The sequence below is a fragment of the Oenanthe melanoleuca genome, chromosome 4 (assembly GCF_029582105.1).
Source record: "Oenanthe melanoleuca isolate GR-GAL-2019-014 chromosome 4, OMel1.0, whole genome shotgun sequence".
Classification (NCBI taxonomy): domain Eukaryota; kingdom Metazoa; phylum Chordata; class Aves; order Passeriformes; family Muscicapidae; genus Oenanthe; species Oenanthe melanoleuca.
The window spans coordinates 61502495-61528230 of NC_079337.1; the positions used below are offsets into that span (position 1 = coordinate 61502495).

The 25736-nt window shown below is 37.7% G+C and overlaps 2 protein-coding genes across 4 annotated transcripts in view; both read left to right on the forward strand.

The window, feature by feature from the left end:
• The first annotated feature begins 2532 nt into the window (after window positions 1-2532).
• Window positions 2533-11151, forward strand: HAUS3 (HAUS augmin like complex subunit 3). 3 transcript variants are annotated; one of them, XM_056490543.1, is made up of 6 exons: window positions 2533-2825; window positions 3871-3921; window positions 4363-5392; window positions 6408-6844; window positions 8409-8637; window positions 9806-11151. In XM_056490543.1, the coding sequence occupies exons 3-6, from the start codon at window positions 4478-4480 to the stop codon at window positions 10070-10072; spliced, it is 1848 nt and encodes a 615-aa protein (XP_056346518.1). In that variant the 5' UTR covers window positions 2533-2825; window positions 3871-3921; window positions 4363-4477; the 3' UTR covers window positions 10073-11151. The 3 variants fall into 3 exon arrangements, with proteins under 3 accessions (XP_056346518.1, XP_056346517.1, XP_056346519.1); XM_056490544.1 differs by having other exon boundaries at window positions 2603-2825; window positions 3470-5392; XM_056490542.1 differs by having other exon boundaries at window positions 2533-5392.
• Window positions 11152-12626: 1475 nt separating this feature from the next.
• The window catches only part of POLN (DNA polymerase nu), an 85183-nt gene continuing 72073 nt past the window's right edge, over window positions 12627-25736 (forward strand). The window contains exons 1-9 of the mRNA XM_056490545.1: window positions 12627-12802; window positions 15748-15820; window positions 16283-16748; window positions 17087-17274; window positions 19099-19211; window positions 21023-21177; window positions 23711-23779; window positions 24750-24810; window positions 25023-25087. Of these exons, the coding sequence (XP_056346520.1) occupies window positions 12682-12802; window positions 15748-15820; window positions 16283-16748; window positions 17087-17274; window positions 19099-19211; window positions 21023-21177; window positions 23711-23779; window positions 24750-24810; window positions 25023-25087 (1311 nt within the window). The 5' untranslated portion in view covers window positions 12627-12681. The remainder of the gene's footprint in view (window positions 12803-15747; window positions 15821-16282; window positions 16749-17086; window positions 17275-19098; window positions 19212-21022; window positions 21178-23710; window positions 23780-24749; window positions 24811-25022; window positions 25088-25736) is intronic.

Genomic DNA, 25736 nt, shown 5'->3' on the forward strand with positions numbered 1-25736 from the left:
TCTGGGTAGAAAGAAAAAGAAATAATTTCCTGCCAAATTGAGTTCTTCCCTGTTTTCAAGAGGTGGCCTCTGGCCAGCATGGACATAACTCCAAACCTACTACAGAATGAGCATGTAGTGTTGCTTTCCTAGATAAACAGATAGGGACGTAGGTTTTGGGAAAGGCCACAAAGGAGGTGGAACATCATAGCTGTGTGAGTCTGGAGAGAGGGAGAGGAACCAGTCACACAGGGAACTGAAGGAAATGAACTGAGTTGCAGCAATCCAGGCACACAATTTGACAGACAAAAGATGGGCAAACTTTCATCAGATGTATTTGTGGACTTCATTGGCAGAGCTGATTTGGACAGCAGAATTTTAGGAATTTTTCTAGGTGTTTAAAATTTGCTTTTATGCAAGCATTTTTAACATGAGTAACACTGATATTTAAAAAAGAAACCCAAAACCCCAAACCACAACACTCTGAAGCACAAGTCTGCAAAATACCACTGTAGGAGAAGTTGACTTTGGTGCAAGTAACTGACTGAACTGAAACAGCAAGGGCATTATGAAATGAGCCGGTGAATGCTTTTGTTCCTTCCCTGTCAGACACAATGCACACTATCTGCAAGATGATTTGAAAACTTCAGCCAGGCTATATTGCAGCTGCAGATCAGGCTTAATCTGATGGGGAGGAATTAAACACTACAGTTCTTTTTGCCCATGAGAACTCACTGCCAGGTCAGGGTTTAGTCTAAAACCTTGCATGGACTACATTATACCAGAAATCAACACTCTGCTCTTTGCAAGTGATACAGGTGCTGATTTTGATGAAGAAAACCTAAACTGAGCTTGCCTTAGCTGTGCTAAACTGCAAGACTGCTCATTTCCCTGTGTTGGTTCATTTCAACAATTGCATTAAGTGAGATTAGAGAAGCTGCACATTTAGGACAAGTAGTGGGAGGGCTCAACCACCCACATACAGACTGGCTCAATGCTCCATCAGGGTGAAATGTAGAGATAACATTTCTGGATACAATAAATTATTTCTTTTTAGAATAACTGGCCTTATGAACCACAAAAAGAAATGTCATTCTGAATTTAGTCTTCAGCAGTGCAGAGATTCTAATTCAAGAGCTATTAGTGGGTGAGCTGCTCAATAGTAGCAACTACAATATAATTAAACTTAACACTAAGATGAATGCAAGACAAATAAAGCAAAGAGATACTCAATTTTAAGAAAATGACCTATGCAAAAATGGGAAAAAATGCCAAAAAAAAAAAAAAAAAAAAAAAAAAAAAGCCCTAAATGAGCAGTTCTAAACCAAGAAACCTGCAAACATCCAAAAGGCTTAAAAATATAGCTCTAGAAGCCAAGGTAAAATGTCTGACATAAATAGAAAAATGTGGCATAGACCTCCTCCCCTTGCATGATGACTCAGTGAGAAATGTAAGGAGGCTATTGCAAGGCACATGGGGAAACCCAGGAAAACGTGGCATGTGAAATGTAAAGAGGAAGTGAAGACAGCTAAACTCGAGGAGTGGCTGATAAAGGATGCTCAGAGCGTTAGTGACAAGCTTACACAATGCTGATCTCAGAACCAGCCTTTGCAATGCAGAGGTCCCAGAATCTATGTTGAGAGGTTTTTGGTAACTTTATGGGCAGCAGCAGCCAAAAGCCAAGAAAACTGTGAGCATTGTAAGGAAGGCACTGGAAATGAGGATTCTGTAGAAAACCTTGGTACAGCCGTGTCCTGAGGACTCCGTGCAGTCTCGTCTCTACACCCTGAGCAAGGCACAGCGATGCTGTAAAAGGTTCAGAGGAAGATGTTGGGAACAGTGAAGGGAATGGAGCACTGGCTCTACAGAGGCCAAATTTTGGGACTCTCCCAGCTGGAGAGGATAAAGCTGAATTAAAATGCTGTGGTGGTTGGTAAATTGCCATGAAGGTACATGTAGAGGTGGCTGTGACCAAATTCTGAAATGCTAGTGCCAGGAATCATTTGATGGGTTTTAGAGAGAACTGTAAAACGATGAGGAAAGTGCCTTTTCAAGGAGAACTTAGTGATGTTCTGGGATGTTGCCTTGTGAAGTTAGGTGTCAGCACGTTCAAAAAGGCACCAGGCAAATCCAAGGACATAAAGCCCATGAATTACCAAAACGACTAAGCAGGGGTGAAAATCATCAATACAGCAACATTGGGTACGGATGGCGAAGTGCCCCCCGCCAGCCCTGTCTGGGCTTCAGGGAAGCTGCTGGGCATAGCGGTCACAGCTGGGCGACATCGACTGCCCGCAGGTCTTCTCCATCCTCCCCCTCCCGTGTGCTGGGCAGGGGAAACGGGGAGCGAGAGCCGCGGAGAGCTGAAGGGACGGGCGCGAGGGGACAGGCCTGAGGGGACGGGACGAAGCCGCCAAGTCCCCGCCGACCGCCCTGAGGGGAAGAGCGGCCCGGCCGGCCCAGCCCCGCCCACGTGACGTCACCGCAGAGAGGAACGCTGCGCGCGTGCGCGGGGGCCCCGTGGGCGGAGCAGGCGCGCGCGCGCGCGCAAGCGCGGTGGGCGGGGCAGGGCGGGGGCACCGCGCGCGCGGCGGGCGGTTCGAGCTGTGGGCGCTCCCCGAGCCTCCCCTGAGCCTCCCCTGAGTCTCCTTTCACTCCTCCCTCGGCCTTCCCGCCGCCTCCGCCCCTTACCCTCCCCAAGCCTCCTCTCAGCCCTCCCTTAGCGTCCCCTCCGCCTTCCCGCCCCATTCCCTCAGCCCTCCCCGAGGCTCCCTTCAGCTTTCCCGCCATTTCCCGCCTCGCTCCCCTCCCCTGGAGCCGCCGCTGCGGCAGAGCAGAGCGCTGGGGTGAGTACGGGGCTGTGCTGCGGGCTCGGGCTCGCTCTGGCGGGACGGGTTCAGCCCCCGCTCCCCTCCGGCCTCTCCTCCCGGCCGGGGTCGCCGTGTGGCCGGAGGCAGCGGCTGCCCCGGGGCGGGGCGTGGCCCTTGAGGGGCCCGTGCGGGTTCGGGCATGGCGAGTGCTCCCTCAGAACTGCGGAGTTGTTGTTTGTGGTGTTGGGTGGCAGTGGCAGTGACAGTGCCGTGGTGGCCCATTATTTCACAGAATCAGTAAGGTTGGAAGGGACTTTTGGAGACCATCGAGTCCAACCCCCTGCAGGGTCACCTGGAGCAGGTTACCCAGGAACGCGTCCAGGTTGTTTTGGAATGTCTCTAGAGACGGAGATTTCACCTCTCTGGGCAGCCTGTTCCAGTGCCCGCCACCCTCAACGTGAAGTTCTTCCTCATGCTAAAGTCAAACTTGTGTTTTAGTTTATGGCCATTACTCCTTATCAGTGCGCACCACTTAAAAGAGTGTGCCAGCATCCGCTTGGCACCCATGTTTATATATTTTTAGGAATATTAAAATGTCCCTTTTAAGCACGGAGGGCAGAGGACGCTCGGGGCGCTGCCCTGTGACAAGAAACTCTCACAATATTCTGTGTCACCTGCAGTCTCTGGGCGAAGTCAGACACATGGGGAACATTGGAGGAATGGCATTACTTGTTCAGCGCTCCGGAGCGGGGTTCTCTGGTGACGTGTATGTTTTGGAAACAAATTAAGTAATATCAAACTAGAAAAACATCCCTTAGTATTACCAGAGTATTGTAGACCAGGCCTCCTGACTGTTGATCCCATATCCTTTGCTTCTGTCTGTGCTTTACAATCCCAAAGCTGATTGTTTGTCTGCTGGGGAACAGAAAAGCAGCAAACTGCCTTTTCTTGTAAGTTGTGACCATTTACACAAGAGTATTTTTACACTGGTCTTAATTTTATTTTTTTATTATTGATAAAATAACCTGCAGTTTTATGTTGAGGTATTTATATGTTAAAGTATTTCTTGTTCCGTTTTCAGAGGAAACTTTAAAACAAAGGTTTAGAAGACCAGATTCTGCTTGCTGTTGAGGTAAAAAACCCTTATAGTCAAGATCTTGAAGTGCAGTGTAATGTCACTGTAGTTTTGTTTTTAGAACAAACTGAAAACCCTGATCATTTTGAAAGATTTGAAATAATTGTGGGTGGCTTTTTAAATGAATGTGCAGAAAAATGTGTAAGTAAAATCAGATTTGCAGGCCAATTAATTCCTTAGTATTAACACCTGTTGCTTTTAAATTAATAATGCTGTATAATAAGCTTATATGAATTAAGGAAAAACATAAGTGCTTGCAATGGTCTGGGCTGTAATTGATACAAAAATATGCCCTGATTTGATCAACAAAATATATAAAGATATCTGAAGTTAAAATAGGTTTCTAGTCTTTGAATAGCCACTTTAATCCAAAACAGCGTTCAGGGTTTGGGGTTTGGTTTTTTTTTTGTGATCTGACACTTCCTTTTTCCTATACAGACTCTTTATTAAAATACTGATTATTCATTTTAAATGGCAAAAAAATAAAGCTGGAATAATACCCCAGATTTTTTCATGTGTTTGGATCTTTTCTGATGACAAAAATATTGCCATCATGAGCTGTGGAAAGGATTTTGTGGAAACTCTTAAAAAAATTGGATATCCAAAGGCTGATGAGCTTAATGGAGAAGATTTTGACTGGATGTTTGAGTCTTTGGAAGACAAATCATTTTTGGAGTGGTTTTGTGGAAACATAAATGAGAAGAATGTGGTATCTGAAGAAGAACTGCAGGATTTTCATAATCTTCTCCGAGATAAGCCTGTTTTGGAAGGAAATGCACTGGATGAAGTCCTTAAAACCTTGGAGCCCATGGGTTCAACGAACAGTAGCCAGGAGGAGGACAGGGAAGAAGAGGAAGTGAAGAAATTAGAGGATGAGCTTCAGACTCTTCAGAAGTTAAAAAACCTTCAGATTCATCGGCTTAATAAGCTTCAACTGATGGTTACTACAAACAGCCATGTGTTACAAACATTCCAAAGCAGAGAAGAAGAAGCATGTAGGAATTGGAAAGAAGGACTGGAAATGTTTACTGCAGCAAATAAGAAGCTTGACAATGAGCTGCAGTCTCTTATAGCTGCAGTGAAAAAATTTGCCTCTTTCTTCACTGCTTCAGATTCAGAGCAAGGGTCGGATACACATCCAGTGTTTTTTTCCAAACTTTCTTTGGACAAATATTTGTCTGTGGAAGAAGAAAGCACTACAGCACTTGCATCACACATAAAGTATTTTTATAAAGGTGCATCTGGAAGCGCTGAAAATTCAGATGAATGCACCTTTCAACTTGAAGATTTCATCAAGCAAGTCCCTTTTGATGAGGCTGATGAAGTCTGTGAAGAGTGGAAAGAGATAGCCAGGCTCCAGGCAGCATATATTTGTGGTCAGAACCAGAGAATTCAGCTGCAAGCTCAAGTGGAGGGCATGAATTCAGTTCTCAAGTGTGCAGAGAGCCTGCTGCAGTCCTCGGACAAGGTAAGGCATGAAAGGTGATGGAAGGTACTGGAGTTTTAAGCAGACAGGCAAGTTCCACTGGATCTAGTGAAAGTAATTGCTGACTTATTTCAGTTATTTTTATGTTGTGAAATTGCACTTTTATGAAGTTTTAGTCTTGCTCACAAAACTGCTCTTGTGAAATAACTTCAGTTTCCATAGGTAGAAATTCTTCAGTGTGGTACAGTACCTTTAATTCTACTTTCCAGCATTGCTACCTTTAAAATCCTAAGATGTGTAGTATTTTCTAGTTTAGTATAACTTTGAATTTTCAAGTTAAAACTGGCTCTACGTACAATAAACATAGTCTTAGCTTTGATTGCAATTTTGTGGTATCTGGTGGCCAATATGATAAATGTATTCCTGTTTTTATTGTGTAGAATAAGCTTAAAAAGTTTTAGTTCACTGACTCTGGAAACTCAAGTATTTGTACCAAATTAATGGATCTGATAGTTGAGACCCCAGAAGTCTCTCAACAAGTGAGTGACAGGCAGATGTGGCTAGTGGAATTAGTGAAGAAATTATAATGAAAGGAAAAGTATTCTTATGCCAGTTGTGGAATAACTTGAGGCATCATGTCAGATTGTATATTTTCATTTATGGATGACTAGTATATAGGAGTTGATTGATTAGGGTAATTTGAAAAAGATTGATTCTGCCAGCAGTGTTGATCATCCAGCTATATATAAAAAATTGTTTGCCTGTGAGATTTCAGTTAGACATGCTTGAAATAGGTGCTAGGTAAAATGCTGCTCTGTTATTATTAACACAATAAACTGTTTCCTGACCCTGTGATAAAATAAAATTTATACTGAAATATATTTATTATCTACTTTGTTCATCTATATTTGCATTATTTTGTAAAATTCTGTAAAACTAGTTGTGGAATTTTCATTTAATTTTGTAGCTAAATGTAATATAAATACATGAATTTTACATGAACTGAAGAAATGTTTGGGAACCATGAAGAAATTCACAAATATTTTGTTTTATGCAGGATATTGGACAACAGGAAAATGTTGATGCTCAAATATCTAGTTTAAGTGCTGAAATTTCAGCAGTTAAACAAGATATAGCTCAGATAAATAATGAAGAGCTGTTTCCCCTTCTTAAGAAGAATGCACAACTTCTGACTACACCAGTGGTGAAAGAATACTTGGATCACCAAATTGCTCGGCAGGACTCTTATGCTGCAATTCAAGATAAAGTAGGCAGGCATTTGATAAGACAGAAAACATCATTTGAACTTATTCAGCTGGGCTGTGAAATGGAGATGAAGAAACACCAGGAGATCAGCTGCCAGATTGAGAATTTGGTAGAATCTCTGAAACAAAGCACGGATGAGTTGCAGCAGAGACTACAGGTGATAGCTGAACGAACTGAACAGGCAAAGCCAAGGAGCACTATTAGTTCAGAGGATGGTTTATCTTGCAGGTAAGTATTATAGTCACTGTTGAACTTGGACTTCTTTGAAATAATATTGGGGAGATGCAGGCTCAGGCAAGGTAAGCCTTGCCTGCTGCAAAGTTCTTACTTGCTGTAGCTAATTAGAATTTTGAATTTTCAGGAACTGAAGCCTTCAAACTTTTTTCCTCCTTCTCCTTTGAAACTCTTTTCAGGTTTGCCTGAGGAAAAACTGTTCAATTATCAGTCTTTTTAATATTTGTGAAGCATCCCTAATTAATATCTGTAACATGAAGAGTGTTTAAACCCAAGCCTGTCTTTTCTAGCACCTCCTGATACTCTAGAGATACAGATGTTAATAGCAGTGATTTCCCAGGTTGTGTGCAGGGCCTGATCGGCTGAGCCGGCAAAACCCCCCGTGTGGCAGGAGGGAGGAATGACTCCTTCGGACTATGACCTGTTTAGCTCATTTTTACTGCTTCATTTGCCATCTCGTTTGAGTGTCCTGGCACCCATCTAGGAGTCTGGTTTTTCACCATTTAAAGTTCAGGTGGCACAGTTAAGGATGTGTGCTATGCTGCTCTTCCATCTAGACTAAATCTTCTGATGAGATATATTGTATAATTATAGGTTTGTTGCTCTCAGATTTTTCCTCCTTCTTCAGAATGGTGCTTTAAGTGTTTGCTTTTTTAAAATAACTGATACCTGACTATGGTTTGGCACAATGAATAACTGGAAGAATTAGGTGGCATTAATTTTACTCCTATTGTGTGTTTGTGTCAGCTTTGTTCAGGCTTATTGTAAAGTCTCCAAATCACTGAATATTTCTGGTGCTTTTATTTTGAAGAGGTAAGGGAGGTTGAAAAAATTAAAAGCCTTATAGGGTTTGTAAATAGAAGACACTTGAAATATATTCAGTTACTTCTGAAATACAGTTCTTGCTCTTAATAAAGCCAGTCTGATTTTATATTAGGGATCAGCTCCTGAAGATTTTGTTATGCAGAGGTGGTAGCAACATTTGGACTATGTAATGTGGTCTGTAATTATATTAGGCCCATTCCTGATGCAGTGTAGGGGACAGTTTGCTATAGTGTGTAATGCTATCTTTTGCATGACTTATAGCTAATTGGAGAATTTCTTAGCAGTCTCTTCATAGACAGAAAACAGGAAATACTTCAGTAAGCTTGAAAATGTTACAAAGATTGTTCTTATTTCTCATTGGCTGTTGAAGTCTGCTTTCATTCAGCACTTTAAAAAAACCAATCTTATTTTGCAGCCTTTGAAGTGTTGAAATAGTTGGCAAAAGCACACTGTCAACTTCTGTTTGCATTCATGATGTACTTACTAACTGTTATTTCAGTATTTTATTGCTGCTAATTTGATTCTGAAATATTTTGGATTCTAATTAATTACTGCTATATACAGATGGAATCCTGCAGTCAGTGGGAGATACAGCAGTGTTGTAAAAGTGCCCTCAGCAGTACTTACCTTACTTGTCCTCTGACTTCTCAACACAGACATGTTCTCTTAACTAAGGATGTTAGAGTGCTTAGGAAAGTTAAAATATATGTGTGTCTAACTTCACTTGTTACAGGCTGTATCAGCTCCTGGAAGGAGGAAGTAAAAAACAACAATTGTTTAAAACGTACAAAAGTCTGGAACAGATGGCTCAGAAGTTAAAGCAGGACTGTGCTGCAGTACAAGATCAGCTGGCAGCATCTGCTCAAGAGCAGTCTCTCCTTTTGGCCAACCTAGAAAGGGATATGGATGCCCTTCATGGTGCTCTCTACTGTGGCACAAATCAGATACAGCTCCGGAGTCCGGTAAGCCCTTAATGACTTTTTTCAAATTACTACCTTGTGTGTCATGTTTTTTTACTGATAAAGTATCCTGGGAAGGCTCTAAACATGCAAACTGTCCCCACTTAGCATCAACAAATTTATTAACATCCAGATGCTGGATGCTGAACATTTGCATTGTTTTTGGCAAATGTTGGATTTTTGTAAACACTGGCAGGTAATAACTTTCTGATTTCTGAGCAAACTGTTGCATCTAACTGAATTTCTTTCAAAGGCATGTGCAGTCCTGTATTCTGTAAGCTTGTGGTGTGGGAGATTCTTTGTCTGGATAGGGTGTCACTGGAAAACTCATTCCAGTTGCTCTTCATTTCATAAGGACTTTCCTTCCCTGTTACCTCCAAGACCCCAATAATGCAGTTTGGCCCCTTAAAAGCCTGGCCATGGGTGGGTCATTTGGACAAAATAAAAATACCAGAATTTTGAGGGACAGTTGTTATAGGACAATCCTGCTAACAGCCCTCAGGTGTTGTGTTTAGAACATCTTTTCAATGGTAACAGGGCTTGTTAAATGGACCTTATAGTTTTAAAATCCTTGTAGATGCCTCAAAAATGCATCAAGGGAAATCTTCTGTTATATAATACTTTCCTGGTTAATTACATAAAATATATTTAACATTCATCTGTCAAATGAATTTGCAATGTATAGAACAGTTTGTATTTAAAAATGAGACTGTAATTGGAACAGTCTGTATTTAGGGATTGCACATTTTTAAATCAAATACCTTTCTATTGATTGAAGTTACTTCTTAAAATATGATGTCTCGTTCTACTGCTACTGTTTCTCAAGAAAAGCAATTTCTTTAATAAGGGAATAATGTGTGAATAAATAAATAAATAAGGGAATAAATGTGTGACTCATCTCTCTAGGTCAGGTTCAGATTCTTATGGTCTTAACTCATCTGGTCAACAAGTAAATTAAATTACATTTGTATAATACAATATGAGTTCTGTTACATGGAGCTCAAAAATTACATAAATGGAATGGAAACCTTTATTATCATTATTTCTCTTGTGATTACTTTTTGATTACAAACAAGTGGCTTCCTGAAGCAAAAAATCTTTTTTATTTCTAGTTCAGCTAATGTATAAACAATAGAAAAGTAATAATTTTTTGTCTTTTATTTTTTGTTAGGAACTTACTGAGCAGTTTCACCAACTGGAAGTGGATTTAGATGAACTAAATAATCTCCTTAAGGATCTGGTTGCTGATCTGAAGTTGAAGAGAAGCTCTTTAGAGTCCAATAGACTGCTTCAGATGGAAAGAGACTTGTATGTGTATTTTTTCAAAGATGAAGAGCACTTGAAAGAGATGGTGGAGAAGCTTGAGCAGCAGTCTCAGGCTAAAGCCAGTGGTCTGGAAGACAAGAATTTCACAACCAGTGGAGTTATTAATGTCTAAACTGCAGTAATGTACTCTTAAGAAAGGAAAATGTTAATGTAAACTGTCTGTGAGTTTATGGAATAATAAGCATTAGGTTGTCAAGGCTGACACTTACCTGTCACTGCAGTGAATCTTAAGTGCCACTGTTACCAGCTGAGATTGTGCTGCTTTATGGCTTCTGCCCACTGAATTCAATCTCAGTTTTGTCAGAACTCTTGGATATGAAGTAACTGTCAGTTATTTCAAGAAGTACTTTCAGACTGCTCTTCTGCTGGCCTGTGTGTTCATTTCTGCTGCACACAGCATTCCATCAATAGGAATGTGTCATACCCTCGAGTTAAATATTTTTGCATGCTAAGAACTTTTGACTGAACTTCAAAATAAATGTGGAGAAGACATTCCCGATTTTGAAGCAAGAATGTAATGTATTCATAGTGAAGAGAAGAGCTCTCAAAGGCAGCAGATATTCTATGATTGTTTCCCTTACAGTTGTTCTTGGAAGACTTGGTTTTGTTAGAAATGTGTTGGAGTAGCAGAATTTAACTACCAAGACCATCTTTTTTAAGACCATTCCAGTATCTTAGTTAACTTATGGCCTATCTTCTCCATTGAAACCAGTCCATACTTACACTGGGCTTGTCAATGAACAAGAATTTTAAATTTATCTTTTGTACTTCTGAGTTTGCCTTATAATTTATAATGATAGGCATTTCAATTCAGAGTGCTGATGTTTTCATACTTGTGCTTTCATGTGCATTGTTAGCCTGTTTATCAAATTTTTATATAGCCTCCTAATATACCAATGGAACTAAATGGGCTTTTATGGTATGATAACTTCCAGTCTTTTATATTTCAATGGGATCAGCTGTGCTTGTTTTCAAGCACTGTACATATTGATGAAGGTTAGTATATTAGTTTAAATTCAGTAACAGTAGTCTTAAAACTATTTTGATGGCAGGCTTTTAACTTCTATGTCATTATAACTTATTTTAAAATGTGCAATTTTTTTAGCTTACTGGCTGGGTGTCTTTATGTCTGGATTTCATGCTGTTTAACTCTATACTTTGTGTTTATTATTAAATGCCAAACTCCATCTATTCAGTTCAGTGTGGTTAATATCTATGGTGAATATCTGTGTGGGTTTTTCTAGGCCTATTCTCAAGCATGGTGTCTTGTTTATATTTAGTCTGATGGGTTCTCATTTTGATCTGCCCCTGGGGTTGTGCCTGTTGCTTTCCAGCCTGAGAAGTCAGGGAGCACTTTAACCCAGTGTAGGAAAGTAGTGTTGCTCTTAGTTACAGAAGTTAGGAGAAGTTGAGTGTGGGGAAGGATTGTACTTCTGACTCCTGGAATGTCAGGGAAAAGAAACCCATTCCACCTCTCACCCTTTCCTTCATATGGTTACTAATTAGAACTAGGTAGATATAACCAGTGCTAATGCAGTGTGATGGATGTTCCTCTTCGAATTGGATGCAAATATTTTCCCTTGTGAGTATTAAAAGTTGCAATGTACCTGTGGTCTTGAGCCAAGAAAAGTATTTCTATGTAGGCAGAGGAACTGTTGTTTGCTGATGGTTAAGTTTGACAGTCTGCTCATGCACTGGACCTAGTGGGAGAAGACCAGAGTAATGGAACTCCAGTTACCCACTTGTGTAGGAGTAATTGAGTCAACAGCAGGTTTTGGTTAGAGTCATCGATTTGTACAGCTTGGATCCTTTAAGTATTTTTTAAAAGTGTTGGATGTTTCTCTTGTGTTTGTGTCAAGCTTTACATGTTCTTCTGGTCTAACTGTAAAGCAGCAAGAATTCACAGTGTGGACACTGTTCCTTGTGATTCTCCAGTGTGTGTTTTACCTAGGGATTGTTTAAGTATTTTGTAGGTATTACAGAATATGGACAGGTCAGCTGGAAAACCAGCTCCTTTTCAGAAAAGGATAACATTTATAGTAACAGTAGCTGGGGTCAAAGCTTGTAGATGCTGTAGATGTTGCTGACCAGTTTTTTAAATTGACTAATTGTAGTAGCTATTTGAAAGTTACCAATATATAGCAGTATTTGAATGCATGAATTATACAAAATTTGAGAGAGTATCATACTACTATGATAAGTATTTTCTCAAACAGCACATAACTAGTGGCTGTATATTGTGATAGTAATGTTTGTTTCTTTAGTCTTCTGATGGTTTAATTTTGGCAATTACTTGAAAGTTAGTTGTGTTTTTCCTGATAAAATCCACTAGTAGCAGTAAATTTATGCACGTGCTAGATACAGACAAGTTTAAAAATGCGGGGGTGAGGGGAAGTATCTCAGACATACATACGTCTTGTTTTATTTGTCAGATTTTTTTTTTTTTAGTACAAGTTAGCTGTACTTAGGGGAGTCCTGATTTTTTAATCAGTATATTAAAACACTATTTCAAAGAAGTTAGTTTTTATGAATTATTATATTTTTATTTCCAATATAGTACTAATAGGTATGTCTGGGAGAAAATGTAATTTTCCATTGAGAATGAATGACTAAACATATTCACTATATTTTGTCTTTAATTTCAACAGAATATAAGTGAGGATTACTCATGACCCTGATTAATTCATAATATGTGTTCTGTGTTTAGGTTTAATCTTAAAAATGGAGCACTACATAGGATGTGAGGTTTCTAAAGTGCCTTTATCTGATATTGCTCAGAGGATTATGACAGCTTTGCAGTGTATTCCTGTAGAAGTTCAGACAAATAGAGAAAATAACCAAAGTGAGTAAATATTGCCTATTTGTGTTTTTGTGTTGAAGAACTGAAACACAGCAATATCAAACCTTTAGTCCCTGTTTTTAAATAGAGGAAAAGGTGAAACTTTAGGTTTTCAGGTTTAAAAAAAGAATTTTAAGCTGTAACTGTGACATTTGCTGTGGCTTTTCCAATTCAATAATACTATGCGAGAGAATGATACCACCAATTTAATTTTTTCTCTTTCTGTTCCTGCTATGTGGTACAGAATTATAGGGGAATTTCAAACTGTTACTTAAGTACTACAATGTCATAAATTAGATGCATACGTTAACTTGACTCTGGACTAGATATTTAAAGATCACTAAAGGAACTTAACAGGAAACCTCTGAGGTCCTCAGACTCATGTCTGCCCTTAAAGCACATTCATTAGCAGTGTGCTCCTTGTGAAATTCTAGGGGGAAGAGTGAACAAGGGTACCAGTGAGAGAACAAATTAGGTAATGTTAAAAGTGCCTCAGCAAATCTAGAACATTGTGGATACCAGGGAGGTTTGGGAAGGTGCAGTCATGGTTGAATGTAGCTCTGGAAGGAAGTAGAGGAGTTTTGCTTAATTTCAGTTGTCTATTTTCTCCTGAGAACTAGATCCTGGAGTATTATCTTATCAATGGTCTTTAAATCTAGCATTTTTTCTGGTGTACATCATGGTTTTTACAGCTGCTGTTCTATATTAAGGTTCAGGCTCTTCATTAAGTAAAGTATTGGACAGTGGAGACTGGTAAATCAGTGATACACATTTAAAGAAACATGGAATGAGTTAATTTTAAAATGTTACATTGTATATGGTACATCTGAGGCCAAAACCCAGACGATTTTAAAGAAAATTTGATCTGCTTTTAGCCTGTTTGATATTTTACTTCTCTTGCTATCTTGTCATTTCCTGTACATAGATATTCGTGTATGTGTGTGTATATATATATATACATATATATATATACACACACACACACGTATATATATACATACACATACAGCTTTAGTGTGTGTCTGTAAAGAAGAAGTTTGACTCTCTTAAAAAACCAAAACCCACTGCAAACTTCTGATGTTAATTGGTCTGTTTCAGACTACATTGAAATGTATTTTATAGATAGATTTTTAAATTTTTAATTCTACTTAATGGAAAAAAATGTTTGTCTTTAGAAGGTAAATATTTGGCTCAGAGCAGAGCAGATATCTGCAATGTTGACCTAGGTGAAATTCTGTGGTTATCCTGGCAGTGGAGCTCTAATCTTTCCATCAAGCCTCGAGGAGCTGGAAGGCAAGGATGGGTTTCTGCTGCCATCTGGTGATACTTTGCCATAATTCAGCAAGTTGCAGATCTCTTCAATACCTGTCATACAGATTATTGTGTGCTGGAGGAAAGAAATGTAATCCTCATTGTCTTCTCTGGGGGTTGGATTTGTGAGAAGTGTCTAGCTGTGAAACAATTAAAAGCACTGAACTCAGATACTATAGTTCTTAATTTATTATCTCATTATTGTAGAAAGTGTTGAGAAAACCAAAGGTAAAATGTTTGAAGCTATAAACACAGCTGTGCCATATTGGCTGTTCTGACAGCCTAGGTTTAGGAAGTTTGAGCTGGAGCTAAATGCCTGGTTATACCCTTACACCAACATGCAGAAATAAGCTTATTTTCTTCTGTAGAAATTCTTCTGTTGATTTGCCCAGACACGTTTTTTTAAAACAGTTCTAGTAAATAGGAATAGATCACTTTATGCTTTGACATTGGTCAACACCACTGTTGGTTCAAAAAGTATCTTGCTGCTGGTAATGCAAATTCATAGCTGACAGCAGCAGTTTGATGTTGTACTTCAGTGTGGGGGAACAAAATACATGCTTTGCCTGTGTGGTGTCTTTTGGCTGGGCAGTAAGATAATCGAGACATAAAGGAATCCTGACTAATTGTAAACTCTGGAGAGACCTGCACTTCAGGGGAGTTCTCTTTTTCCCTGTTCCTCTTTCTGTGGCTACTGAGAGAATTATTGCTAACCTGTTACCCCTGGCTCCTTCATTCCAGGCTTCACTTGCTTCTCCGCTTGTTGGGACTTGAGGACAGTGTTAGGGCAGAAAAAAACCTGTGTCTTAATGGTTTCACTTGCCATGATTGTGAGTCTGAGGTGCATTTGCAAAGCCTTCTTGGAACTGCAGCATTTGTGCTTTCAGAGCCATGGGCTCAAGGTCTCTGCAGTTCAGTGAGGGCCCAGACTCCCAGCTGTGCTGTGCTCTGTGTCAGACCCAGCATTGGTGGCTGGCCTGCTCCTCATGGGACTGGTGTCACCTTATTTTCCTGTCAGTTTGTCAGGTCTGAATTCTCCTTGCTTTCTCTTACCTGGTCTTAAAATGCCTGTTCTGTTGCAAGATGAACAATGTGAAAAAATTATCCCCTGCAGGTGAAACATGGTAGGTTTATAGAACATGATATACTAAACTCAAATACAAGTAATGCTTTATAGAACAAAGGTTTTGTGGAACACTGCTGCCAAATTCCAAGAAAACAGTTATGCTGTGTTAAATTTCTAGAGTTTGGATTTTTCTTTTTATTTTCCTTCATGCTCATACCATAGCTTTACTATGACCAAATGTGTTTTCTTGAAAGAGGGAAATTCACATAGTTATGGAATTATAGTAATGCTTCCTCTGAATACCATGGAAAATGTTTTTTTCCTTTATAGTGAATTTTAAGTAATTTTTTTCTTAATGGTGACAGTGCAGTCTTTCTCATATGCATATTTTGGAATCTGCAGCACCCTTTTAAGCATGAATACAAACCTGATAAATGGTTGTTGAGGGAAATTTCTTAAGAGTTCTTTCATGTTTGGTATAAGTGTCAGTAATTAACCCTGTATGAAACCTAAGTTATATGGACTGCTTGAAGATTCGTTTGTATTGTAAATTGTTTCTTCTTTTTTAAAGGTATAGAGAAGACAAAGGAAAATATACTAGGTGATAAGGATGCACATCTGAGAAATGAAAAGGCAAGCATTTTGTACAATTGAAAACCACTAAAAGTTTTTTTGTAACAGGTTTGAAGTTATAGACTAGTTATTTAATAACAAGCTTTATCATTATATATTTTGTACAGTCATAGTTCAGATAGCTTCCTCTGTCTTATTTTACACTTGGTCTATATTTGCCTGTGAGAGTCTGGACCCAACTTCTGTTCCCTTTTCACAGCAAGTTGGTCTTTTATGACAGATTGATCAGAAGTGAGATTGCCACATTCACCCACTTTTTTTAATGGCTTTTGACATTTCAAATGAAGTTTTATTAATATTCAGTAATAATTCACCCAAGTTTTTCATAGAATTTTGCTTTCTTGAAAGCTTATCTAAATTAACTTCATGCAATTTTCAGTTTCTCCTAATATGTCAAATAATTGGTTTGCTAAAAATTTCTAATTTTCCCAGATGGATTGTGATTCCAGAATTGCCAGAATTCCAGATTCCAGAATATTAAAAGCAACTGTCAGCCCTGAAAAAAGAGCTGCTGGTCAGATAGTCAGGACAGTGTATAAGGATAAAATACTTGGCTGTCAAGATACCAAAATATTGAGTTGTTACCAGGATTCATGTTTCCCAAAATGGGGATATCGAGAAAGGAGTCTTTCAGTAGAAGGAAAAAACCTGAAGGATGGGGAAAAGAAAATAGTTATTCCTCTTAAAAGAAAGCAGAATGTGTCTACATCTTGTTCAGAGAAAACAAGAAGATTGCTTGTAAATACCTACATGTTCTCACATGAAAGAAGATACAGCTGTACTCCTGAACAAGTAAAGTCTTCTGGAAAGTGTCCTCGTGATATCAGCAGTTTAGCATGTGAAGAAAAAAGTGAACTGCTTGCAACTATAGAACAGGCAGCAGCATTTGTAACTACTATGATATTTCAAGATGGTTCTTCACAGCTCAACTCGGAGCAGGTTAGTGAAGGATGGGTTTTGTTAGAGTCAGTTCTGTAGAAGCATTTGAATGTGCATGTGACTGATATTCACAAACCCATGCTCATTTTGTGTACGATGTTCCAAAATGTACAGATTACATTTTATTTTAAACTACCAAGTAAAACTTGGAGAAAAGGAGACCACTGGGATTTTTGTTTCAAGGCTGAAACACTTGCATGCTCCTCTACTCTGTCAATGGTGTATGCAGTAACTGTAGTGTACATATAGGTTTCATATTGTAAAATTTTTGGGAATTTTTCTTTATAGGACTGCACAAAATCTGTCAGAGGAAAAACTATTGTAATTATGCTTAACAGGCCTCTACCTCATCAGTTAAAGGACTTGTTGTGCTGGTGAAGAATCAGACTGATCAGCCTTGTCCTCCCATTCACACTTCAACTGACTATACTTGGAATGCTGCTAATGAAAATGATGAATTAATTTATTTAAAAACTGAACAGTCATCTCTCTGGGAACAAGAACAGGCTCACAAGAAATTTTCTTGGTGAGAGTATATAAGAAAGAATACTGTTTTGCTTGACACATGCTTTCAGCAGTAATGATGTTGGTTACTTGGCACAGGCCTAATCTCCTTATATGTCAGGCTTGTTGAATTTCATTTTGGCTCTGTTAGTTCTGTATCAAGTCTGGGCTAATAGAAACCAAATAAGAATAGACAATTCCTTTGGGCTCAGCATGTCACTGACTGCAGCTCTGGCAGAATTAGGTTGGGATTCTTGTAGGAGCTGTTTACATTCACCTGCAAATCATTTATGAGCAGTTAAAGCTGGACAGCACCAAAGACTATGTTTTGTCCAGGTTTATCTTTCTTGTATTTTATCTTCCATTTCCTGAACTGCATTTCTTGGCTAGTACATTTTTGATGGACATTATTGTGATAAACACCCTTTCTGAGCTTTGTTAATATTTAAAATCTTTTTTAGCACACTTTTTTTAATGGCTTTTGACATTCCAAATGAAGTTTTATTAATATTCAGTAATAATACAGTATAATTTTGGAAGCAAAGGCTTTATGTATCTGCCTAATACTTGCACTAAATTTTAACAAAAATTGGGCTATGTTTCAAACTTCCAGTTATTATAACCAAAGTCCATTTTTATTCCTATTAGCTTGAAAATCATATCCCAAAAACGGGGAAATGAGAACTGAATCTGATTCCTAGATGTAATACTCTAGCATGTTAAAACAACATCAGAATATTTTATGACTTTCAGTAATAGCTATCTTATTGTAAACTGCTGAATTTGGATTTTTAAATTACAAAACATTAATTTCAAGATGTGGGAGCTGGTTCTTTGTTGCATCTCTTCCACTGCTTGAAATCAGGGCTTGAAGCAAGTCATGGCTTTGCTTTTCCAGTTATCATATTGGGGTTACACAAGTAGTTTAATAACATGTTATCAGCCTGAATATAGCTGATAGAAAAACATATCAGTAAAGCATATACATATAAACAGTAAAAATTTGGTAAGTTGATTAAGAGTATTAGCATTTAGATGAAACCTATGGGTAATTACTTAATGTAAGAATAGTGCACTTGTTTAAGAATGGATCTGTAATGCATACAGCAATACCTTGTGATCTGTGTGATTTCTAGTATGTCCAAACCCTTGGAGTTGTGGTCTCATACCATCAAAAATGCTTTATAAAAAACTTATTTTTCTGTATTGCCCAAAATGCAATTTATTAAAAAATGACACACATAATTGGTAAATCTATATACTAATATATATGTAGTTGGTTATATCTATTAAAATATAATCAATGAGGGAATTACAGACATTTTCAAGAATTATAAAAATACATGACAAAGATGAAGCATTTTGGTTTTAGATAGCATATTAACACATGACAGTTATGACAATTTAGATTGTCTAGTAATTTTAAATCAGTGTTTTATAATGCTACATCAGTTTAGCCTCTGTGATCTTATTTTGAAGTACTGAAGTATACAATGAAGTATACTGAAGTATTACATGAAGTAATGTATGTATACATGAAGTATATTGAAGTATTACAGGGATGCCAGTTTGTGTTTTGAATTAAGGTTGCACTTCAAGAGTTAAACAAGGATTTGTTTTCTTTTTGTACATGTGATAAAGCATGTTTTAATTTCTTATAGAACATAGCTTTGAATATTACTGAATTGAGAATTTAATATTCAAATGCAGTATTCTGTTCTTATAGTAATAAGGAAATGTCTTGGGTTAACTGTTTAATATTAGGTGCTAATTAAAAGAAAAAAGTAAATAGATTTAGTCAATCTCAGAGCAGTATAGTGTGTGTTAATGAACAACTTCTGTGCAGGCAAGTGTTGTTTCAAATGCTACAGTGCAAAGTTCCAATAATTTGCTTCAATGCAAAAGATTTCCTGAGGACTCTACTTCAAGTTTATGGTAATGAAATCAGCTGGAAGCAAGGCAAGTATTGAATTTATGATCTCATCATGTAATCTCTGCACTATTGGTGTTTCTGTTAAAATCTCTAAGTGTAGAAATAACTAAATTGGTGGAAAACAGAGTTCAGTACCCTGAAAAAGAACACCCTTCTTGGGAGAGGTTGTGACCAGAGACTTGGCATGTCAAGGTAATGTATTTCTTCTCAGAGTAGGAATTAAATCATTGAGTAACTTAAGGATAGCTTCCAGTGGAAACAAAAGCTCTCAACACAGTCCTGACTAGAACTGAAAAGGTCAAACTGCTACATATTCTCTTGAAAAAAACTTCCTCTGCTCAAAGGGAGGGCTAAAATAAATCCCAGAAATGCTCATGGTTGTCTGAATTAGGAAATCACTTGAATGGGCCCATGTTCTTTTGACAGAAACAAGTAAGACTCTTCTCTGTGGATTTTAATGCAACTACAAACAATAGGAATAAGATATAAATATGTCCTTTATTTTGGGGCAGGGGGGATGTTCAGGTTTTTTTGGCTCCATATATCAAATCACTGCTGAGTGAAGTACAAAAGTACACATGACCTTTCAGGAAGGGTTCTCTCTATGGAGAATCATCAGCTTGTGTTCAGCATCTGAAAAGTTTCAGTAAATCACAATAAACTGATGATTATTTAAAATGTGGTGTGAAGATCTGTACAAAAACCAGCACTGGGAATGGAAAAGATGGGAAGAGTAATGCTGCTATGAGACTGGCAATAGTGACAGTTTTATAACTTGTTCACACAGGAAGTACTTGTTAGGTTATATCCTACCTGATCCATGGGATTTGAATCTGAAATTTCTAGTAACCAAAATAATTCTTGTCTGAGCTTTCAAACTTTGAAACTTGATGCTTCGTCACACGTTACTTCTGCCATGAAAAAACAAACAAAACCCCTAAAATTCTCTTTAGAGTAGTCCTGTAGCTGTAACTTTCATTATGGACATGAAATTTACTTCCAGGTAACTGAGCATGTGAGGTTGTGTAGCATGGAGTTCTCTATAAATGTACCTGTAGGTCATCATTTGAACTTACTTAGGTCTTACTGAAGAGAATACTTAGGTTTATCTTTGAATACATCACAAAGCAGTCTAGTTACTAGTTTCTCCTATTCTTTCTAGAACTGCAGGACGCATACTGAGATTGTAGTTCAAAGGAAAGTGAAACAGCACTGGGCTTGGCCCATCCTGTCCCTCTATGTGAACATGAGGCTGCATTGTAAGCACATATGATGCTGAAAGACAAAAGGTTCTGAGTTTTGGCAGCAGTGCATTGTACACCCATATGTGAATTCATATGTACATTAACAATCTTGGTCTGATTGCAAGGAAGTAAATCTCTCCTTGACCCCCAATAGCAATTTTGTGGATATCAGTCAAGTTAACAACAACAACAAGAAAACTGAACCAGAGGGAGACTCTCTTAAAAAACAAACAAACAAAAAAAAAACCTTCGGCTGGAAGTTTTTCAGTTGTAAGAAAGGGAAGTTTTTACAGTAAATCTAGGGAGCCAAGAGTTTAACTTTATTTGAAAACTTGAAAAAATCAACCAAGAGAAAAAATCCACCCCAACTTCACAAAACAACACTCTTCAAAAATATGCAATACTGAACTTCCTCCTGTGTAGTCATGATATTAACCATGTGTTACAGCTGAAAATTCAATGTTTAATATTTTTGTAGAATAAATGCTTGTCCTTTTATGATGTGTGCATGCAGGAAAGATGGGCAAATCTTTATAGTGCTATTTTTCAGTATGGGAGGTAATGGAAGTATTTTTAATAACTTGTTTTTGTAGTTGCTAGTAGTGTCGTGTTAGATCCAAGGATTGCAGCGTGGCTGATAAACCCCAGCGACACAGTTCCTTCCTTTGAGAGTTTAATACAGAAGTATTTTGAAAAGCCTTCAAAGGGAGCAGAAAATACAGATACAGGCACTTTGAGAAATGTATCTGTAAGTAGTTTGTTTTCAATTGTTTGTGGTTGGGTTAAAAAGGGAAGGAAATTATGATAGAATTGCTATTGCTTAGAAAATACTGCAAAAGAACATAGATAATGCTTTTATAATAGAAGACAATTATTATATTAGTGCTACATGTTGGAAATCTAAAGAAAGGGGAGAAGGAGAGGTTTTACTGCATCTACCAAGATGGGAGCTCATTCTCCAGAAAGAGCTGTAAAACTTTCCTTTTGAAGTTCACTAACAGCATCAATTAATATACAGTATTATATTTTTCTCTTCACCTTCCTGCAAAATGATTTCCAGCTGTCCTTGCCAAAATGTCTAATGCTGTATTCTCCAGTTCCTGTGCACTGAAGCTTGTATTTAGTTGATTGTTATTAACAATTTTGCTAAATTTCACAGCTGGTAAAGACACCACATCATAGGCTGAGAAACAGCAGGAAACTAAATGTGAACCTTCAGCATGTGTATGAAAAAAAATCTGTGAATTTTAATTCTCATTCTGAGGGAATGCATGATGAACTTTTTGAGATGTCATCCCCTGCACTATGGAAAGTTCTTTCTGTATTGTATCAAATGCCTTCTGTATTTCTATTGAAATGTATTTCCTGAATATATAAAAAATATTTATCTGTTTTGAGCTGTGGTGATCTACTGTGGACACATTAACTTTCAGAGGTTGTTTGAAGGATAAAATGATGTAGAGCAACCTAAATAATGTTTTTTTAATGCCATTCACATTTCAGAGGCCTTGCTCTTTCAGAGTAAGTATTGCACCATGATTATAGGACTTGTAAGATACAAATCCACAGATGTCAAGTGGGCTTAGAGCATAGAAAGAGGTTGGTTGTGTTGGCACCTACCCAACAGTGTAGACTTTTCTGAGAAAACCACAGGCAATTTACTTAATACTTAAAAGCAGTGGCTGTAAACTACAGTTGTTCAGAAGCTACTTCCTCAATTAAGTTATTAATGTAGGGAATAGGCAAGCAAATAGACAGAAGTTACCTATGGTTATTTCTATATGTGGTGGCCTTGCTGTGAGTCAGCATCCCTTATATTGTTTCTTCCCTTAGCTTGACTCAGTCTTTGTTCTTCAGATATCACATCTGTTCTTAGTTATTTTTCAACTTTGTCATTCTGATTCCCAGCTCTGAGTTAAATATTGAAATTTTATTTCCTTCCTGTCCTACTTCAGGTCTAGTTTATTTCCTTGCCCCAGCTGTCTTTATGCTGACTTGTTCACTCAATTCCCAGTTAATGCCTCCTTGTAATATCCTGTGATTATTTCCCCCTTCCATTCTTTATTCCTTAAATTGTCACCTGCACTATCACACTTCCTTTTTGGCTTTTCTCTTTGCTCAGTGAATCCCAGTTCTTCCTGTGTCTCCTGGCTCTTTGCCAGGTTTATCTCTTCAATCTTCTTGCTCTGTTTTTACTGGTAGATTCTTAACAGTTGTCTATACTGCCAGAGGGATCTGTGGTAAGTGATAAATCATCTTGTGCCTCACTACTTCAGTGAAGTTTCCTGTCTTGTGCTAGTCTTGTCCACCCACCACAGTTCTTGGAATGACTGCTGGTTTATTCTGTAGCCCACAACTCACCCACACACCTCTAGCACGAGGAGGTGCTGCTTGCTGCTTGTCTGTATATTTGGTGCTGTGCCAAAGTGGTCATGGTCCATATTCCCTGAAACATGTGCTGGAACAGGTGCTAAACATTATGCTGGTCATGTCATCGCTGCATTTACTGATGAGGAATTTTGGTGCCAGTTGAAGCCTGTCTCTGGGCTCAGTTCCACCTCCAGAAAGGGATCGAGCAAGCTGTCTGTATTTCACAGACAGCTCATTTGTTCCAGAACAAGTTGGTATGGACAAGCTTTCTTGGAGACAGGTTGGTGACTTTTCACTGCAGTATGGACTAGAGTGTTTTAGAACAAGGATTTTTACCAGTGGATCTACATATTTCAGATTTGAAGACAGCCCTCTGCATCCTTCCTTCCAGGGCCTGCTGTTTCTCAGTCTTTATTAAGTGTATTTTTAATGGTTATGTTCTTGGAGCTAACAATCATTCTCAGTATTTGTATACTTTTCAAAATGTTTTTTTAGTCAGTTGAAGGAGGTGACCTGGTGCTGTGTGGAACATCTCTGGAAGAGAAGGGAAGGAACTGAACACTTTTGGCGCAAAAGTGGCAATACTTACATGAGAAAAAGAATGCAAGGATTTTTTTCTCATTTTACAATTAGTAAGGAAACTCTGACTTCAGTGTCAAAGGCACTTTATTGATACTGCATTTCTTTTTACCTGATACAAAATGTAAATATAGGAACAGGCAAAATCTGGAATATTCAGTGCTGTGTTAATGATTTGGGTTTGACAGATCTAACAAAGTTTCTAAAATGTTAACAAAAGGTATACAGAAAAGCACATTTTTACAGTTTATGCTTTTTAAAAAAGATAATACTCTTAAGTATTTTTATGTTAGCAATAAAATTATTGATTTATTTTTATTTATTTATATCAGTATCAAAATTTAGGTGTGAACTTGGAGAAGCTTTATAATGTAATGATAGACCTTGCTCAAGGTTTAAAGGTAAGACAAAAAGAATTTGCTCAGGAAAAACTATGCAAGTATTGAATTAAAGGGAGTTAATGATGTATATACTTTAAATTTTAGTCAGCCCTGAATTGACCAGGCAGTGGGACTAGAAAGTCATTGTAGGTGTCTTCCAAGTGAACTATTTTGTTCTATTTTATCCTTTATTGCAGTTCAGAATGCATCTGATACTGAAATCTGTTGGTGGGTGTGTGTTTGTTTTCTGCCTGTGATCATATACCTGGAAAAGTGCCAGAATTTAGGGATATGCCCAGGTTCTGGTAGAAGAGGCATCACAGTTTCCCAGGGATTGTCTTTGAAGTTGCTTGTAGCAGCTGTAGGGCTTTGACCATTAGGTGAGGAGCCATATTAATGTGGATATCCAAGTGGCCCAGCATATAGTAAACAATCCATGAAGGGAGGCAGCAGGGAAACACCAAAGGCACAGAAACACTGAAATCCAGCCCACAAGAGTTTTTAGACAAGTCAGACTGCTTCAGTGGTTAGAAAAAAACCAGAATTTCTGTTCACTGTAAGTAATTTGGGGACATAAACCTTTCAACTCTTATTTTCTCCCTAATGAAAACAAAGTTATGAATTATGAATGGTTGCTTAATCGTTCGAGTGAACAAAGGAAAAGGGATAACTGTGTGTCCTATTATTATAAAGCTTGTTTTAAAAATAAACTTTGAAAAAAAAGAGGTGTATATATATTTATTAGCATTCTTGTACAAAATTGTTACTATTGCAAAACTTCTATTCCCCACACAAAGAAGTGACAGCATATAGATACTGTAATTTACACTAAGTAGTATTTCATGCCACAAACAGTGTTGTCATGTAAAAAGGAATATACAGAAAGTGAAATACTGCTCAGTGGAAAATATGTTCACCTAATGACACTACTATATGTTTTGAGATCAAAGTTAGCTGGTACTGAAGAATGGATTTATATCTTACTTTACAGGCTCAAGGTTTGTGGAACTTATTTTGCACATTAGAGCTTCCACTTATCAAAATTCTGGCAGGTATGAAAGTTTAGTTCAAAATATGAATCTCCACTAATTTCACACAGCTGCTGACTATGCTCAAGTGAAATGTAATTCCACAGAATATGAAATGTTGTTACCTTAGCCTCATAACATCTGTGTGAGTTTGAGTTTCCATTTTACAGTCTAAGAAGAATGTAAGATTGAAATAATGAATTATAAATGTTCTTAACCTAAAATTGTATTTACAGTGATGGAAACACACAAAATATATGTGAACAAACAAGAACTGAAAAAAACATCAGAGATTCTAGGGGTAAATTTTGTATTACTTTTTTTCCTTGAAAATTGTATGGCATCAACTTTGTGCTTTTACTGAGGATAACTAATTAAAAAGAGAAGGAACTTTTGTGCATTTTATGTAATAGTGTGCTGGTTTTAGTATATTGTTATAAATATAATAATTATATTTACATTTTGGTATAAATATAACTAATTATATTTACATTGTAGAATACTTCTCAATTCATTTACACAAGCAAAAAAGAGATATTTGCTTCCATAGCCTTGCCCCAGAACTGAAATTGCATTGCAAAATGCACAGGTCCTTTTGGGGTTGTGTGTTGCAGAGTAAAAATGGCAATGACTCTTTCCAAACCTACAGTTTTCAGTAACCATCTTCCTGAGAAGTGATATATTTCTCTCCCTCTTTTTGTGAACAATACACTCTTTAAATGAGTGTTCTTTGATAAAAATAGCTACAAGAGAATCCCATTTCATAACATAAAACTTGACTAGATAATCATACTGGTCTGACAGATCACTAATTTATCAGGACAATTTGCATTGCTGTGTTTCTCACAGATCTCTATGGGCTTCAGTAACCTAAATTCTTTAACCACAAATGTTGGTACTTCTTACTACAATAAATCCCCTTCCCCAGATCATGAAGCAATATAAATTAA

Coding starts and splice junctions, on each gene's coding strand:
- HAUS3 (XM_056490542.1), top strand. CDS start 4,478: ATGAGCTGTGGAAAGGATTTTGTGGAAACTCTTAAAAAAATTGGATAT. Junction 5,393..6,407: donor TGCTGCAGTCCTCGGACAAG/GTAAGGCATGAA, acceptor TGTTTTATGCAG/GATATTGGACAACAGGAAAA. Junction 8,638..9,805: donor AGATACAGCTCCGGAGTCCG/GTAAGCCCTTAA, acceptor ATTTTTTGTTAG/GAACTTACTGAGCAGTTTCA.